Below are 18,222 nucleotides of genomic sequence, written 5' to 3'. Positions count from 1 at the left end.
GTAGAGGGGTAACATGGCCTTTTTGTCTCTTGCAAGGGAAGTGTTGGGCCAGACACCATCATAGTGGAGAGAATGTTTTAATTTTCAGTTTTTAGAACAATAAAAAGCATTTGGTGGGTTGTTAACAGGGCTGAATTCCTTCAAAACTAATTTTAAGGAACAACTGAATTCCTTCAAAATAACATTTAAGGAAATCAAAAAATTAATAAGTCAAAAACATAATTGCACAAAGCATGCCATTTTTGGTACAGCTCAACCTCCTCAGATTAGACCTCAACCTCGATTAAGAGAAGATTTTCAGGGATACCGAATTGCATAAAAAGAGAATAACAGGAAATCTTAATTTAACACATCAAATGCTTGTTTATCCTATAAGAAAGGGAAGTGTGGCTGTAATCACGGTCATCACAGCTAACACTCCAATACTTCGCCCATTGCGCAAGATTAACACCAAAGCCTGGCAAAAGCTACAAAGAAATCTTCAAAGGGTCCCTCAGCGAAGCCACAAGATCGTTGGGGTGTGTGAGCTGAAGACTGGAATCAAGCAGGGCACTGTGATTAGGCTACGTTTACGCTGATTTCGGTCTCACGACTCCGGATCAAAGTCACAAACCCTCAGCACAAGTATTCCCTTTCTAAAGTCTCGGACATATAGCTACAAATTAAACTCTTGAACCCAGGCGCCCTATGGACAATTTAGGTTGTAAACACAAATGGGCCCTTGTTTCTAGGATTGCCTGTTACTCTGTGGCCAATCAGGCTCAGTGGGATTCGCATGCTCCTTTTAATGGCTCCGTGGGTGCAACAGTGTTGAAGACATTTCTCAGGCATTGTGGCTCACAGATGTGAGAGAGGGGACAGGAAGTGTCTGTTTCTGGTTTGAGATCTGGACTGGAGAGTCTGCAGGTAGTTTACATTCCCACAGCTTGGGAAGCTGAGGATTGAGTCACTCAATACTCTGTATACAGTGAAGCTGTTTATGAGACGACACTGGTCATTTAACATTTTAAACAGTTTTACTGTCGTCCTACAGAGTGCAGGCCCCACCCCCACCACACACACACAACGCTCAAGTGCCTTTGTCGCTCTCTCTTTCTAACCCTCTCTCACACAAAAACAGATGTACACACAGACTCACATATGCACGCAGACAAACACATACACATGCACAGACACTTTCATGCAAACACACATAAACACTGGAAAATCCCCACTGTGGCCATCTTTCTCTTTGTCCATTGGTGTTCTGCCAGTGGATTGAAAAACCTGAGAAAATCGGCCAGAGAGAACACAGCTGCATGTGATATGAACCAAATGCTCCATTTTCAATTTCATTTGTGTCCAACCACATTTGTTCTCCATTTTGTTCCTATGTGTGTGCAGAGCAGACGTTTCTGACCCTCTATACTAACCGATGGGAGAGAACAAGACAAATCGGTTGTACCAGAGCAGTGTCATGAGACATCTGATGAAACACCACACAAATTTGTTTTCCTGAACTTACAGGACGTTTTGGGGAATAGAAATGTATTCCCATTCAAAAAGCATATTCTCCCTAACCCTCAATATAACCCTCGCTTCAACCCCAAAACCTAGCACTTAAGCCTAAAATAGCATTTTAACTCAATTCAGGACATGAAAAAAGTTCTGACTTTTCAAAATGTTTCTTGTTTTCCTTGTGGTTGTGATAATGTAGGAAAACATGTATACATATGCACACACACACAGAATGCACAGAGCTCTTCGCTACCTCTTTAGGTAGTGTGCTATCCAAATTGAGCTCATAAAGCATACAATCGTATATTCTTCAGAGATATTGACCTGCTCTTCTCTTGTCACTCAGCAAGGCCAGCAGTGACAGTCCAATGCTTGACACCAACCCAAATCCTGTGTAACATAAGCGCATGGATGAGGGGATTGTGGTTATGCTCTGAGGAGGGTCCTCAGGAGGGTCCTCAGGCCCCTCACATTCAAAAGGTACACGATCTATCTATCTATCCACCCATAGCTGTTTGCGCTGCCCTGACCCATTCACCCCCTGGAGCCTGTTCTGGTTTCCCCTGTCCTGTGTCTGAGTGTTATCTGAGAATGTGATGAATGGCAAGCAGGGTTGTATAGTATACAGTACACTGAGGCCTGGGACTGTTCTGACCGTCTGTGGGATGCTGCAACGTGAGCCCTTTCACCCAGTTTGCTTCCACAGATTCCCCATTCCCCTGCGTGGTGCCTCTGAAAGTGTGTGTAGCACATTTTTCAGAGCCGAAAGTCAGTTTCCAACATGAGAGAACTCCTTCGCAGAAACTATGACAGTGTTTCCCATTCAGATGAACCCTTTCTGCCTTAATGTGAGGCAGCTTTCCATGACCAGCTGTGTTTCAAATCTTCCATGACATAGAAAATTGGTCAGAGAAAGGGAAGAAGAGGGATGTGAGAGCCGGAGAGAAAGAAAGACAGACAGACAGACGGGCAGCATGTCACAGTCACACGATAAAAATAAAAAAAAACAACTCAGAATGGGACCATAGTGATCCACAGACAGACTGGGAGAGTCTGGAAAGAATGAGATAAAAACAGTTTCTGAATCAGACAGAAAAAGTGAATGAAGTGGAAAGTGAGAGAGAGGAGGGACGGGGAGGGCTGTGTCTAGGTCAGCGGTACAAGGTGGAAGTGAGAGCTGAAAGTGAAAGGGAGAAGGAAACACACACACTGCTCCCACAGAGGTGCTGTGAATAACTGCTGATATGAAACGGTAGAGATTAGCATGGCTCTGGAGGGTCCCTGGCCTGCCAACATTCCTGTTGGAAAGCTCATGCCGCGCGGCGTGCTGCTGAAACTGAGATTATGACCAGGGGCAGAGGCCTACAGCACTGCTCTCCACAGCACACAGACACACTGTTCTCACAGAGGCTACATTACAGTAGCTTAGCACTAGGATTTAGTAAGAAAACAAGAGATATAGATGGGTGCAGTTTCAAAAGATGGACTTGCCTAAAGAGATGTGGCTGACACTGTGTTTTCAGACCCACATGTTATGATATGCGTATGGCTACTGTATTTCTGACATGGAAATAGCATCATATTCATCAGCGCTCTGCAGTCTGGGACTTACCTGGTAAGCAGCGCAGTCCAAACACATCTCTCCCCCGTGCATTGACACCACTGTGACTCAGCATCCTCTCCTGCGGGGGGGACAGAAAACAGACCTGGTGTTATTACTGCAACCTTTCAAAAAATAATTAGAGAACAAACACTCATGTGATTTTGCTTCAACTCAAGATCTTCTTATTGACCACATTCCCCAAAACCATAGCCAATCCCACAATGCTCCATGTTGACTCTCAGCTTCCATGTTTTATTAGTTGTTTTGCTCTGTACTGTATGATTTGATGCAGTCTCGAAGTACTCCAGGCTGTTCTGCTAGCGGCATAATCCAATCCCACAGGTTGCTATTACCAGACTACTGGCTAGAACATATGGGCCCATTTAGCCTGAGCTCCCACCCCCCACAGAAGACCATTTACACAGCGTAGAAATCACACAATGCACAAGACATAGGCCTAGGCATTGAAAAAGGAACTGTTTGTTCTGGTAATGACCACTCAGGCGGTCCAGTATAGAAACATGGAGATTGCTTTGGACTGAGGTCAAAGTATACAATGAATCTTTATGGTACTGACTGCTCACTCAGCAATTCTTCACTGCCTACAAGGCCGCTATTCACAATCATGTTACATTTTTGCGGCAGTTTAGTCACATATTTCTTGGTAGAACGAACTAAAAACAACTTACTATAATGTGTGACAAATACTCTTAGGCTACTATAACTCTTGTGACACACACAATGTAGTGGTGAAGTGAACTGCGTGCTAACATGCTAATGAAAACGTATGGCACTCTTCTGGTTAACTTTAGATTGACAGTGGCTAAAACCTCACGAGAGCGTTAAAACAAAGATAACCGTTGCTCCATCAAAAGGTTGTAAGTTCCACTCATTCATAGCGTAGCTGTTTGCCTTGTCTGTGAAACGCATATGCCCAACCGACCATATCAAGAGGCCTAAACTCACGAGCACTCCACTAACATTAGCATGATGCTAGCATCATTTGGTTTTCAGGTCCTTTCCCATCATCAAATCTCACAGCTTTTAAATTCTTGCCTCGGAAAGCAAGTGCCAATTCTCAAGTGAAGTCATGTGGTTAATCAATTTTCCAAATTCATTGGCTGCAGTTAGTGTGAGAGAAACCCCAACCCCAAACTACCAACCCCCCCTAACAAATACCTCAGAAACGAGCTAACAATCCTTACTTTCTCAAAACAGAAGATGAAGTCCTGGGTCATACCAAGACATCCTGGACAGGGTTATTGTAACACCAATTTTATTGACTCAATCCTCCTCCCAAGACCTGAGTTAGCAGAAGGGAATGGTGGAAAAACAAGCCTGTTTTTAAATTACAAGGGAGAACACTAAAACTTTACAAGGTTCTTGGTTTCTGCTTGCCAGCAGATCATTGTTCATTTTTGTTTTCTTCTGGCTTTTCAAGCCATATGTTTATCCATTGTTTCAGCACCAATTCCCCGTTTATAACTAAAACATTCTGCATTCCTTGCTCTTTTTCAGAACTTATTTAGATATTTAGATCTTGTTTTATTTTATTTTTTTATCTGAAACTCAGTTCCTTGTATCAACCAATATTAACAAACGCTGTGTCTGTGCCTTGGGGTTGTGTTATATTCCGAAAGTTCAGTAAACATATTTGGATTCCAACAGCAGAAATTCTCCAAACTGCTCCACCAGCTAAAACTACATTGGAGGCTGAGGAAGAATAGAGCCCATCAAATAAACTACAACAAAATGTGTCATAACAGGAAGAGGAACTGCACTAGGCAAGTCAGTTAAGAACAAATTCTTATTTTCAACGAGGGTCTAGGAACAGTGGGTTAACTGCCTTGTTTAGGGGCAGAACAACAGATTTGTACTTTGTCAGCTCTGGGATTTGAACTTGCAACCTTTCCGTTCCATGCTCTAACCACTAGGCTACCTTGCCGCCCCAATAGGAGAGAAGGGCGAGGTGAAGTTGTCTAGTTTAAAATGATTGGAACCCTAAATCAGTGAAGGTGAGGAAAAATCCCAAATTAGAGTCCCAAATCCAATTCACCCCCCAAAATGAATAACCACATGTCCAGGCTCTGTTTCTGCTGATGTTTCACTCCTTGACTCTGCCTTAAGTATCTGGCTTCTGCGTGTGTACTATTCAATCAACTCCTTCCCTCCCTCCCTTTCTCCTCAGGGAGTGCAGCCAAGGCCCATTGCAGTTTCCATTGCTCATGGCTTCCCCTTGCTACTGCGACCAGACTTCTTCTACAGAGGAGAACATACCTCCTCTGCCCTGAAATAGACCAAACTTTACCGGAGGGAGGAAAGTGGCAGTCCAACACCACATAAACCTCACACTGTAGGGTTGAACAACGTCCCTCGCCAACAAGCACAACAAGGGGCCTGTGTGTAGCTCTGGTAGTTACATTTTTACTAGTTAGATCATTACAACACATTGTTTTAACATGCGGTGCTGCTGTAGAGGGAGGTTAGCCTGTCAGTTTATGTGGTATTGTCAATTTCCTCACATCAATAAGCAGGTTTATGGCATTGTCGTAGGGGCTCTAAAAATATAAACAAGGATGCGGTGTCTTTTCTCTAATCACGGATTCACTTTGAAGTGTTTTTACCTCTTGCCCCATTTGGAGCAACTCCAAAACATAAACGAAACATAAACCAGACAAAAGTTGTCCTGAAACCCAAAACTGTTTCTGTCTAGCCGTGAGTCGTGGCTTTGCTTTAATGCCGCCTCTTTCTTCTGCTTTCAAGGAGCATCTACGACAGTGCAATACATTTCCTACAACATAGTCATATCACACACTTTATTATACAGAGAGAACAAAACCCCAAAGACAAAACAACGAAAGAGAACCCACAATGGAATAGACTACTGAGAATTCCACCCTCGGAATGTACAAAACAAAAGGAAGGAAAGTGATTTAAACATATAGGAGAAAATATGAATGTTTTTAATGAATCGTGAATTCATATGCCATTATCCACTTGCCCTGCTTAAAATGCAGCTTTGAACCACTATCTTACTCTACAGCCTGCAGAAGCAGTACTATAACTCTCCCTGTGGAATCTAATGTGCCCACTACCCTCCATATAAATGAAGTAAGAGGGACTATTTGTAGTACAGTGAGGGAAAAAAGTATTTGATCCCCTGCTGATTTTGTACGTTTGCCCACTGACGAAGAAATTATGAGTCTATAATTTTAATGGTAGGTTTATTTGAACCGTGAGAGACAGGATAACAACAAAAATGCAGAAAAACGCATGTCAAAAATGTTATAAATTGATTTGCATTTTAATGAGGGAAATAAGTATTTGACCCCCTCTCAACCAGAAAGATTTGTGGCTCCCAGGTGTCTTTTCTACAGGTAACGAGCTGAGATTAGGAGCACACTCTTAAAGGGAGTGCTCCTAATCTCAGTTTGTTACCTGTATAAAAGACACCTGTCCACAGAAGCAATCAATCAATCAGATTACAAACTCTCCACCATGGCGAAGACCAAAGAGCTCTCCAAGGATGTCAAGGACCAGATTGTAGACCTACACAAGGCTGGAATGGGCTACAAGACCATCGCCAAGCATCTTGGTGAGTAGGTGACAACAGTTGGTGCGATTATAGGCAAATGGAAGAAACACAAACTGTCAATCTCCCTCGGCCTGGGGCTCCATGCAAGATCTCACCTCGTGGAGTTGCAACGATCATGAGAACGGTGAGGAATCAGCCCAGAACTACATGGGAGGATCTTGTCAATGATCTCAAGGCAGCTGGGACCATAGTCACCAAGAAAACAATTGGTAACACACTACGCCGTGAAGGACTGAAATCCTGCAGTGCCCGCAAGGTCACCCTGCTCAAGAAAGCACATATACATGCCCGTCTGAAGTTTGCCAGCGGACAACTGGGTGAAAGTGTTGTGGTCAGATGAGACCAAAATGGAGTACTTTGGCATCAACTCAACTCACCGTGTTTGGAGGAGGAGGAATGCTGCCTATGACCCCAAGAACACCATCCCCACCGTCAAACATGGAGGTGGAAACATTATGCTTTGCGGGTGTTTTTCTGCTAAGGTGACAGGACAACTTCACCGCATCAAAGGGGCGATGGACGGGGCCATGTACCGTCAAATCTTGGGTGAGAACCTCCTTCCCTCAGCCAGGGCATTGAAAATGGGTTGTGGATGGGTATTCCAGCATGACAATGACCCAAAACAAACAGCCAAGGCAATAAAGGAGTGGCTCGAGAAGAAGCACATTAAGGTCCGGGAGTGGCCTAGCCAGTCTCCAGACCTTAATCCCATAGAAAATCTGTGGAGGGAGCTGAAAGTTCAAGTTGCCAAATGTCAGCCTTGAAACCTTAATGACTTGGAGAAGATCTGCAAAGAGGAGTGGGACAAAATCACTCCTGAGATGTGTGCAAACCTGGTGGCCAACTACAAGAAATGCCGGACCTCTGTGATTGCCAACAAGGGTTTTGCCACCAAGTACTAAGTCATGTTTTGCAGGGGGTCAAATACCTATTTCCCTCATTAAAATGCAAATCAATTTATAACATTTTGTTGTTGTTATTGTGTCTCTCACTGTTCAAATAAACCTACCATTAAAATTATAGACTGATAATTTCTTTGTCAGTGGGCAAACGTACAAAATCAGCAGGGGATCAAATACTTTTCCCCCCTCACTGTAATGCCGATGGTGTCTTGGCCTTATATCATTATAACGACCTCCGTATAGACTTGGTCTGCAACAATCACTCGTTAACTGCCCTTAACCATAGTCGAAATGAGTTGTTCATGGTGGGACATTTTGTATTCAAATCCTCTTCGAAATCCCTCTCCATTCAACTGTGTATAATCTAGTCCGAAGTAAACTGTTTGTATACTCAGTGATGCACTCGCTGTGAAAGTAAGGTTCAAAGTTAAATCAGAGGGTGTGTGTGTGGCACGTGTGTGTCAGAGGGTGTATCTGTCGATACATATTTCTAGCTTCTTTGTCACTGTGCATGTGTCAGTACGTTGCTTAAGTATGTCTATTTGTAGACTGTAAAAACAGGACAGGTTTCAATAACTCATGTTCTAAATGTGCTTCTTGTTTAACAAAAATGTGTGACTCTAGCAACTCATAAACATACAACTCCCACATTGGGTGTTGCCCAAAACAATCTAGACACTTAAAATGGACAGAAATAGGCTACTATCCTTGTTTTACGCTTTCCCTGGGGGATAGCAGTATCGGTTAATAATCACCCAATGGACGATCAATAAACCCTTGAAAACAAGCCTACATCTTGTTTACTAATGAGAGGCGGCTTTGTTTTTGTTCAGTTTCTGCATGGGAAGCACCGCCAGTTCCATAGCTTGTTTCAGGATCTGAGGTCTTGGTCCTATGGGACTGGGTGTGTGTGAATACCATTTTGGCTCTCTTTTATGAGCCCTCCTGGATCTCCAGCCACTCTGAATAGAGCTGAGCCCGCCTCTTACATTTTCACTACTGTGGCACTTGCATTGTGTTGTGTGGCTGACTGACTGCTTCCAGATTCCAGCCCATAGACGTATGTTCTAGCTAGCTGAGGAGCCAGCATGTGAACAATTCAGGGGAGGGGAAAGACAGAGTGTGGGAAAACAACCAGCCTGGAGTGTAATTATGAAAAGTAACATGCAAACCTCCTTATAACCCAATCAGTCTGCATGTGATGTGAAATGAATGGCAGAACTTTTCTTAACCTTATGTAATTTCTCAATGGTAACTAATTTGGTATTACTGTAAATAGCCTACATAGACACAAGAGTTACAACACTATTCCACAAATGTAATTTAGTTCAGTATTGGGGTGCTGTAGCCTACTTACTAAATACAAAATGAGAGCGACAAAGGTTTCAGGTCCATAGACAACTCATTCCTCATTTCTATTCAGTGCGTTTCTAAACCTCAACACGTTAGTGGAAGTGAAACCAGAATGTGGAGGTGTATAATTTTCAGGACATCACCATGTGTTTCTCTACAGCCACATTGCAAACTTCTATTTAAGATGGCTAAAATAAACTGCCGTCTCTGTTAGGCACTTATATTCATAATCAAATTCAAAACATCCTGCTCCTCAGGCTGTCGTTTCCATGGCAACGGTCAGATGTTGCACTAATCACCACCACTCCATGTGAGCAGAAATGCCTGAGGGTGGAGTTGAGGCATCTTTTATAGTTTCCCCCTGCGGCTTCTCAAAATAACCACGGAGGAAGATCTAAGCAGCACAGGGCGCACGAGCATAACATTTACAATTCGAAAGAATATCTAGGCTATGACATAAACCATCACTGTAATAATCAGTCCACCAATTTTCCCCAAGGTTCTTTGATTTAAATTGGTTTTAATTGTATTGGGCTTATAGACATGTCCCTCACCCAGAATGTGCTCACATAGACACAGTCTTCCATTTAATGACGTCCAAAACTGTTGTCTCTCTTGTAAAGGAGGCAGCAATGCAGATTTACAAAGACTTCTCCAAAGACGGGCGTGACAAAGCACGTTGACTGACATACTGTAGGTAAAAGGTTGATCCCTCTGTGGTGGTATAACAGAGTTGAAGGCATCAACAGTGTAGACAGACCCATCCAGAGCTACACCACAATGTGTAGTGTGCAACAACAAAAAATTCAAGGCCACAACACATGAAAGATCTCAGAAATGAATGTTAAGAAACCACAGGGCTCTCTGCAGTTACATACACATACACCTTTAGTGATACACTGTGTGATGATAGCAGCTTCCTGGATGATTGCTTCCTGGCCACCCAAGCTTAGAATCACATGAGGTGCTGCTGAAGAGTAGTTATGAGTGGTTTAAGAAAACAGGCATCGCTCTATGCGTGATGATCCAGGGTCTTAAATATATAGCCTAATCGCACTTGCTGAAGTCAATTCATATTCCCACATCTCATTATTCTCATATAATACTGTACAGTATGCAACTGTACACTATGTGCCTGCAGTGTTTAAGTTTTGGTTTAGTCCAGCTCCAAAAAAAAAAAAAAAAAAAAATTATCTAAATACATAAACCATATGGACATTCATAGCACATGCCATCATTTGGTATGGATAATAATTCATACAATCCAAGCAGGCAAAACTCAGTGCACACGTGCTGCCTGCCTCTACCGTATAGAAACATTGTACATAAAACAAAGAATGCTACGATGAACAGCTTGTATTTGTTGCTACGTAAAAGGAAAACAACTCCCGCAGTCCCAGACAGTAAGAATAAAAGGCCTTCTGTCTGTGGAATGTAGGTTATCAAACCATGAAACTGTTTCCACAAGTAATACCGTCTTAAAATGTTTCATAGAATTCGATACAATGTGTCCAACTAATTCGACAATGTAACTAACCATTCTGAACACAGCAAAATATCTAGGTGGAATCTACACTCTACCTCTGTGTATATAGTCCACCAATAATCGAACAAAGTATTTCAGTTTATTATTCTCATTGGTACCTAAAAAGTTAAGCCAGGGCAAGCTACATTTCAGGATATGAAGAAAATTAAACAGAATATTAAAACATTGCGTCGAAAGCCTACCTTCATATCTGGAACCATTTGTCTCACTTTGAACGTGGTTTTGGATCCCGTTAACATTTTGACGTCCAATATCCAACTCTCTCGGGACGAACTACAGAAAGTAAGCTATCAGACTTATAGTTCATTTACGTTTTTTTCCGATGGCGAGAAGAAAAAATGCCTTTAATCGCTCCATGTCTTTTTCAGGAAAACATAAGAAACGGTCCACTTTCTTCGAACGTCAGCGAGTCCATGCATCACCGGTTTCGATAACAGAGGTGGTCTCTGAATGACAAACTAATTTAGTTTCTTTCACGTTTATCATTGGCGAAAGCATCCATGTCTGTACGCTACTGTGTAGAGCACGCCCCGCATAAATGTACCGCCTGTCAGGAATATTTGCTTATAGGTTGTCAGTCACTGGTAAGGGGATGAAATGTATACCTCTGCTTGTCCCGTTTGCGTTCCATTTGTTGTTTCCCCTCACCATAGTTAAAACGACACACACCAGTGAAAAAAAGCAAGTGCAGTAGAGCCTCTTAAAGGGCCAGCAGTGCAAAAAGCATCTCATAGAAATCATTTTTTTTGTTTTACCAGTAGTTTGTTCTTCACTAATGGTCCTGCAAATTAAGCCACAAGGTGTGCATGTTCGGTTCCTTCCTGCACTATCACACCTTATTCAGGTAATTAAGGTCTTGGTTAGTTGAATGAGGTGTCAAGAGCACTGGGACTAAAGCAGTTCAGTTCTTCAGGACTATGAAGAACGCAGTGGTGACATTTTGAATTTGGGGTTTAGGAAAGGTGACCGTATGTAGAGCTTTTGAAGTAAGCCTAGTTTTATGGAAATGGTGATGGTTCAAATGGGCCAATTAATAGGTTGTTGAATACAGGCCTATACACAGATGCACATATATTTCTAAATACAAGTGTTTTGCCTCCAATGCTACATTGTCATTTGTAATTGACAAACTGATTCGCTGAAATTTCAAAAACCACCTGAAATAAAAACGTGATATCATAGACAATCAGTCTAGTCCCATTAACTCATATAGATACTTCACATCAGCCGCATTATAACATTTTACAGGATCATACATGCTTGTAAAATAGTTGTAAATCATTATACCCATGTCACTAATGCAGAATGAGTTGGATGCTGCATTTGTAGTATTCTGTAAAATGGCATTGTCACTAAGTGTTCAACTTCTCGCCTACCTTGAGAATTTCAAACAAGAATGGAAGCAACGATGTAAACATAAGAAAAAGCCAAGAGGATGACTAAGCTTATAGAGCACAGAAGCAATAAAAAAAAATACTTCAAAATCTACATAAATTACCAGTAGTTTCAACCAGCATACAACTACATACAAAATAAAAGCCCAAATGTATTTTTAAAAGGTACCCAATTGTAGGCGTTAGTCTTATTAGTATTAACAAAGGCAAGTGATGGATGAGTGATACAGTACCTGCAGTTGACCCTTTGATAAATGGCTGCTCTGTCATCGGAACTGACAATGTAGAAAGGTAGTACTGCAGTAATGCAGACAGATGCTATTGGAAGAATATTCCAGTGGGAAAGTACTGCATAAATTCCTTTCGATGAGCAAATAGAAATTCCAAATGGATGAAGTACAGTCTGTCCCTCCTAACAGCCAGGTGGGGAGACAGTGTCCTTGTGATCGAGCTATAAATCCAAACCTCGTTCGACCACATGGGACCCTATTCAATATTAAATAAGGGTCTCCAATTTCTCTAATACAGAACAGCTTCAGACAGTGTCGGCTGCATCATCTGGGTGAAAGTTACTTCTAATGTGTAACGCTGTGATAAGTTGTTTCTAATATGTAAAAACAGCTTTTGCTGTTAAGTCTCTCTTGCATGGTTGATTTGAGTGTTTCAACACAATTGATAATTGGACAATAAAATCCAATAGTTTTACATTCATATCCACTGGCTGGCATTAGATGTTAGAGTCAATTTGTACATCGATTCATCTACAATGTAATCTCAGTTAACCCAGAACTAAAATCTGGTGTCATTTGGTCAGATGATCGATAAATGTACTGGACTACGGTACTATTTATGTTTACATCATCTGGCTACGAAAGATTATAAATCAATGGTGTCACAATTACATCATACTTAGATCAAGATAATACCAATTCTCACCTTTCATCCAACGAGCACATTGAAAAACAGAATCCCTTTTCTGTACATCTCTGGAATACCTACCATACATTTGTAAACCCCCCCCCCAAAAAAAGTCAGAAACAGAGTAAAACTTTTAGATTTGCCACCATGTTGTTGAAATACAATGAGAATTTATTCAAACAGTGCAACAAAAAAAAAATGTAAAAATTAAATCAGATGTTCTTTCCATCCAGATTGCACTGTCACAGCCTCTCCTCTCCAAACATGAAAAGATTTAAAAAATAAAAATAAAAAAAAAACTGGTCACAAAACCAGGACTGCCCAAATCAGCTGAAAATAATGCACACATTTGGTTAAATGGATAGTCATTTACATGCAACAATTCCAGTCCCATGCAACTAAAGTATCCCATGTTCATGTTGCTGATGACTATTCTGTCCCATAGAAATGAGAGAAAATGTACAATAGAAAAATAATGGGTCAGTTACTTAGTAAAACAAATTCAAAGCCATCTTATTCTGAGAGAGGGATTGCAGTAAGAGTATAGGTTGAAAACACCAACAATCAACTATTGAATCATTGCTGTAATGTGTTAGCATTGCATGGATTGGTGGTGAGAAAAAAAAGAAAACTTAAAATTCAAATAAAAACAAACAAATAAAAGCCAGTCTGCTTGACACGTAAGAAAGAACATACTAAACGTTTCTCAACTAAACATTCCAAGGGGAAGCTTCTGGGAATTTTTTTTTTTTTTAAAGATTCTCACTATAAATATATATTCTCAAATCATATCGTCAGGACAGCACGAAGGAAACTAGTTTGCTAATGAGAAATCTTTGAGTTTAGGAGGCTCTTTTGTGATCAACCTTGACAGCCAAACTGTCCATTTTGGTGAATACTGACTCCTCCATAAACCCTGGTTATAAGCTTATCTTCCACTAATTTTAGCATCCGTCAATATAGATCTTTAAAAAATATTGTAAAACTTTGGGTTTACAAAAATAACTTGAACATATACAACCTCAGTCATTTGTTTTTTATACAAAAATGTTTGCAGTCTAAGTCAAATGTTCAAGATGTTGTCTGTAAGCCATCCAATTCTTAAAAAAAAAAAAAATGTTGATGTAAGCAAATATTACATTGGAAGGAGAGGAGAAAGCACGCATACACCCATTTCTTAGTTAGCCATCATCTTTTCATTAAAGATGACCTGTTTGCGCCTTATGAGCTGCAATTTTTTGTTGCAAAATGGTTTCATACAGCGTAAGCGCACAAACACCCCCCCCGTCACACAGAAATATTGTTTGGGATATAGCTTAATGGTATTGTGGGGAATGGTTGGTTCCAATTCAAGATGCACATGCCACCTCGAAGTCATGGAGCATTCCCTTGAAGGGTGACTATTTTGAGCCGCATGTTTGAACTGCCTCTCAAAAGACAAATGTTACTTAAAAAGAGAGAAGAGTCCCTCATACCCTTGGCAAATGTTTTTTTTTTTTAAATAAACTCAAATCTTAGTACCCATAAATGTTTCTCTTTTGTATTTTTGGTTAAGTCGAGCATGGAAACTTCCAGGAACATTGAATACAAATACAAGAGCGCCATCAATTGGGCAAGGCAGTGAATTGCATACAGATATTCTCTCGCTATTGTGCTTCAAGTGAAAAGACGTTTATAGAGTCAGGAAGATTAGTCTTCCTCATGATTTTACATGGCTCATTGGTAATAACACGGCTTGGATGAGAAAGTGTTAATACATTGGTGATGAGAAAAACAAATCAATTCCTAATCTGCAAATCATTGAGTGTAACACGAGACCAAAACGGTATCTAAAAAATGTGATATGTTCCAAACTCCAGAATTTGTATTTATATATATTTATATATATATATTTTACATTTGATCTCTAAATCACTTTGTTATGATCTTCGGAAATGACTCCATGTCTGGGTGCAAAATGAAAATATTTAAAAACAGGGGCTTTATACTGAGTAGGGTACAAAAATACCAGAAGAGAAACTGCAGCAAAAACGAGTATTGTACACCTGATGCACATTTTGTAAAACATACAAGATTGTAATGCCACAAGGACAAGAGACTGAAAAAGGCAACTAGGAAATAGAGTTAAACCACAACACTGGCACCAAAAAGCTGTTCCCATGGTAACTGAATCCTTAGCCAAGGGGTTCTAGCCCATGCATCTGCCTTCCTGCAAGTAGAAGTGCAGTGTCTACAGTTCTGACATGACCTAAGGACAACATAACAGTCAGATACCTTCAAAACAGTAACAAAATAGGAAAGTGCTTGAATTTGTGCAGAGAGGTTAAGCGACGGGGGTCAGTCACTTGTTTGGAATCAACACAATGCCCACAATTAGGACTTGAATGGGAGTTGGGTTAAATAATCCAACTTGTTTTTAATCGTATCAATGGGGTGTCCATGTCAGGAATTTGGGGTTTGCCATAAGTATGTATTCACGAAAAGTTATTAATATTTAGACTAAAGTAACACAGCCCTATGGACAAGATTCCATAAAATACCTGTTACCTTTCTCAGCCACAAGAGAAGCAGAGTTACAATGTTACAATGGACAGTGTCTTTTTCAACCAAAATGTGAACGTTCGTCAGTTTAGCATGTACTGATTACCTTGAGGTCTTGAGCTGAAAATGCGAGGGGAGTTGGTTTTGAATGCCGGTTTAGTAGTGTTGGATGACCCTAAATGTACCAGCATATTATTGAAATGCCTCATTTTCATGATGGATATAAAATGACAAAAACAAGCCAGGAACAGTAAGAGTCTAGCAACCTTGTTAAAAACTGTATATTAGCCATTCGGGAATATCTACCACAGTACTCCACCATGTATGTTCTATAATTGATACTGGGAGACATCTAAAAATTGTAGATGTATAAAAATGGACTTGACTGACATCTGGACACAGTGGTGAATTTAGATTGGATGGCGACTTTGCCATAAAAGGCATCTTAAGGGTGGATAGGACTATCTGTTTTGCTTGTTATATTTGAGATGAACTTGAATAGAGGTCTGTTGCATTCTGGAACATTAGCAGCACCATTGAAGCCAGAACAGCAACCACTGTAACATAATACTGTAGTTTCAATTTGCATTACAAGAGCGAGGACCAACGCAAAAGAAACCCAACTACTCATCGGGAAAGAGCACTGTTCATTCCCAAGTCATACATGAGCACCCGGTAACACTAATGCCCTAAGCTAGTCCGTCTGCATACATCTCTAACCCTCTGGTTGAAAAGACTAACAAGACATTGAAAGGTTGATTCGTATGTTAAAATAACACCAATTTACAGGGCCAAATATAGGTCGTCTCCACATATGGAGAAGAGAGTGATAATCAACGAGTTTCTGGTTGTGCTTGTGCAGTGTTAGTTTGTGTGTGTAATGTGAATGTCAGTGTGCGTGTATCGCCTGCCGTATACATTCTCTCCACCAGGAGGAGACAGCTGCAAGGCGACAAGGGGACAAAGTGGAGGAGAGCCTGCAGTTCTCTCACACACACACACACACATACACACATACAGCCTGCATAAGAGCCACAACAAATGTAAGAGATGTGCACAGTCCTATTGTCTAACGCTCGCCACAGCCCATTTCTCTCTAGTCTCTGAAGTCACTGCACTGATCCTGTCCAGGATGCTCTCCACACACAGTGTTGCCTTTAGAGAAGGAAGTGATGCGATAAGAGGGCCAGGCTCTGTATTGTCCTATAGCAAGAAACCTCATCCATCAGTTTCCTTGTGGTTGGTGGCCACAAAGCCAGTTCTGGTCAGTCCGTTTGTTCAGAACCTGTGGATGGCTGGCTCCGTCTCCCTCCTCTTCAGCTCCTCTCGGTAGCAGCAGGAGCAGTAGTTGCCCGTCTCGGGGTGTCCGTAGTAGTTGCAGCTGGGCGTCCGGCAGCGGCTGGACAGGCCTCCGGCGCTGCCCAGGGAGTAGTGTCTGACCGGGAGAGGCCCGCTGCGAGGAACATCCAGGGCAGCGCGCAAGTCCCGGAATCCGTTAGTGTAGCCCCCGCCTACAGGCTCTGGGGTGGGGTAGTCTGGAGGGTCGTGCTCAGGGAGGTATGAGGGTGCGAAAGAGGGGATGAGGCGAAAGGGGCTGAGGGGTACCGGTGCCTGCGGGGGGTTGTACTGGGGGTGAGGGGGGCCCTGCGCCATGGGGCAGTGGCGGGGGAGGGTGGCATAGGAAGGCAGCCCGGGATAAGACGAGGCTGGGGAGCCACCTGCAAGCTGGCGCCGCGTCTCCATGTAACCGTGCATGTGTGGGTGCTGAGTGAGTGGGGCCGGGGAGGGCGGCTGGTCCATGAAGGTTGGCCGGGGGATGGGCACCACGCCGGAGTAGAGTGAGGGGTTGAATGAGGACGACTTGAGGTGGCTGAAGTTGGGCGGTGAGCTCTCAGCCAGCTCCTCTTTCGGTTCATAGGTGCGGTACCCCACCTCTGTGCCTGTCGTTGCCTCCTTCTTGGGCTGCTGGATGCCGTTGGTGCTTCCTTTCCGCTCTGCCTCTCTCCGCTGCTGCTCCTGCTCTACCCGGAAGCGCTCCTCAGCGTCAGACAGGTAGCGCTGGATCATCTCCTCCTGGAAGGGCTGGCGGTTGCTGGTGATGAGCAGGCCAGCGAAGATGAACTTCCTCTCGCCCTGCATGGCCGCCCGCAGGATGCTCAGGCTCGCCTTCACGTCAGCACTGTACTTATACGGGTCACTCTCGCTGCTGCCACCGCCCGTGCCATTCTGACGCTCACTGCCCGACGACGGCGAGCCCTTCCCAGAGTCCTCAGAGGCGTGGGCCGAAGGCGAGCTGTCCTTGCTGCCCTTCCGCCCCCTCAGCGAACTTTTCTTCTTCTCTGTGCCCTCCTGCTTGGCCCCGCCGACTCCTGCATTCTTCCCCGTCATCAGCCCGCCCACATTCTTTTTAAGCTTACTGCCCAGGCTCTTGCCGAAGCTGCCCAGCTTGTTGGCCACAGAGTCAGCCCTTTTCTTGTCTTTGTCTTTCTCCTTCTTGGGCTTTTCCTTTCCCCCCGTACCCGTCGTCAATGTTGCCGAGCTGTTACTGGACGAGCTGGAGGAGGAGGAGCTGTTCTTAGTCGACACACCTCCACCTGCGCTGGCAGCCCCTGCTGTCGTCATTGCATCACCGTTGGAGCTGCTGCTGACCGACTCCTTGTCGGATTCTCCTGAGTCGGGAGGGGTGCGGGCGTCCTCTCCTGCAGAGGCGGTGGGGGACTCGGGCTGAGCCAAAGGTGCCTGCTGAAAGAACAGACAAACCGATGATGAATTATAGAGAAATAAAAACGAAATAGGGAGCGGGTGTGAGTGTGTGATGCAGAGAGCAACAGAGAGATTAAGAGCAGGAGTGAGAGGTGCAGATGACTCGGTTC

The 18,222-nt window shown here is 42.9% G+C and overlaps 2 protein-coding genes across 3 annotated transcripts in view; both read right to left on the bottom strand.

Annotated features, from left to right (window-relative positions):
* LOC118367462 (myotubularin-related protein 11-like) overlaps positions 1-12,306 on the bottom strand; it is a 34,942-nt gene extending 22,636 nt beyond the window's left edge. The window contains exons 1-2 of one of the 2 annotated variants that reach the window (XM_035750968.2): positions 12,124-12,306; positions 3,110-3,179 (exon numbers count right to left, since the gene is read on the bottom strand). In XM_035750968.2, coding sequence (XP_035606861.1) covers positions 3,110-3,173 — 64 coding nt within the window. In that variant the 5' untranslated portion in view covers positions 3,174-3,179; positions 12,124-12,306. Of the gene's footprint in view, positions 1-3,109; positions 3,180-10,678; positions 11,160-12,123 lie in introns of those variants that run through there. The other variant, XM_035750967.2, reaches the window with a different exon arrangement.
* Positions 12,307-14,463: 2,157 nt separating this feature from the next.
* The window catches only part of LOC118367461 (OTU domain-containing protein 7B-like), a 34,609-nt gene continuing 30,850 nt past the window's right edge, over positions 14,464-18,222 (bottom strand). The window contains exon 12 of the mRNA XM_035750965.2: positions 14,464-18,091. Within this exon, the coding sequence (XP_035606858.1) occupies positions 16,628-18,091 (1,464 nt within the window). The 3' untranslated portion in view covers positions 14,464-16,627. The remainder of the gene's footprint in view (positions 18,092-18,222) is intronic.

This window comes from Oncorhynchus keta, chromosome 34 (genome assembly GCF_023373465.1).
Source record: "Oncorhynchus keta strain PuntledgeMale-10-30-2019 chromosome 34, Oket_V2, whole genome shotgun sequence".
Lineage (NCBI taxonomy): Eukaryota > Metazoa > Chordata > Actinopteri > Salmoniformes > Salmonidae > Oncorhynchus > Oncorhynchus keta.
This window is presented reverse-complemented; position numbering and strand designations above follow the sequence as displayed.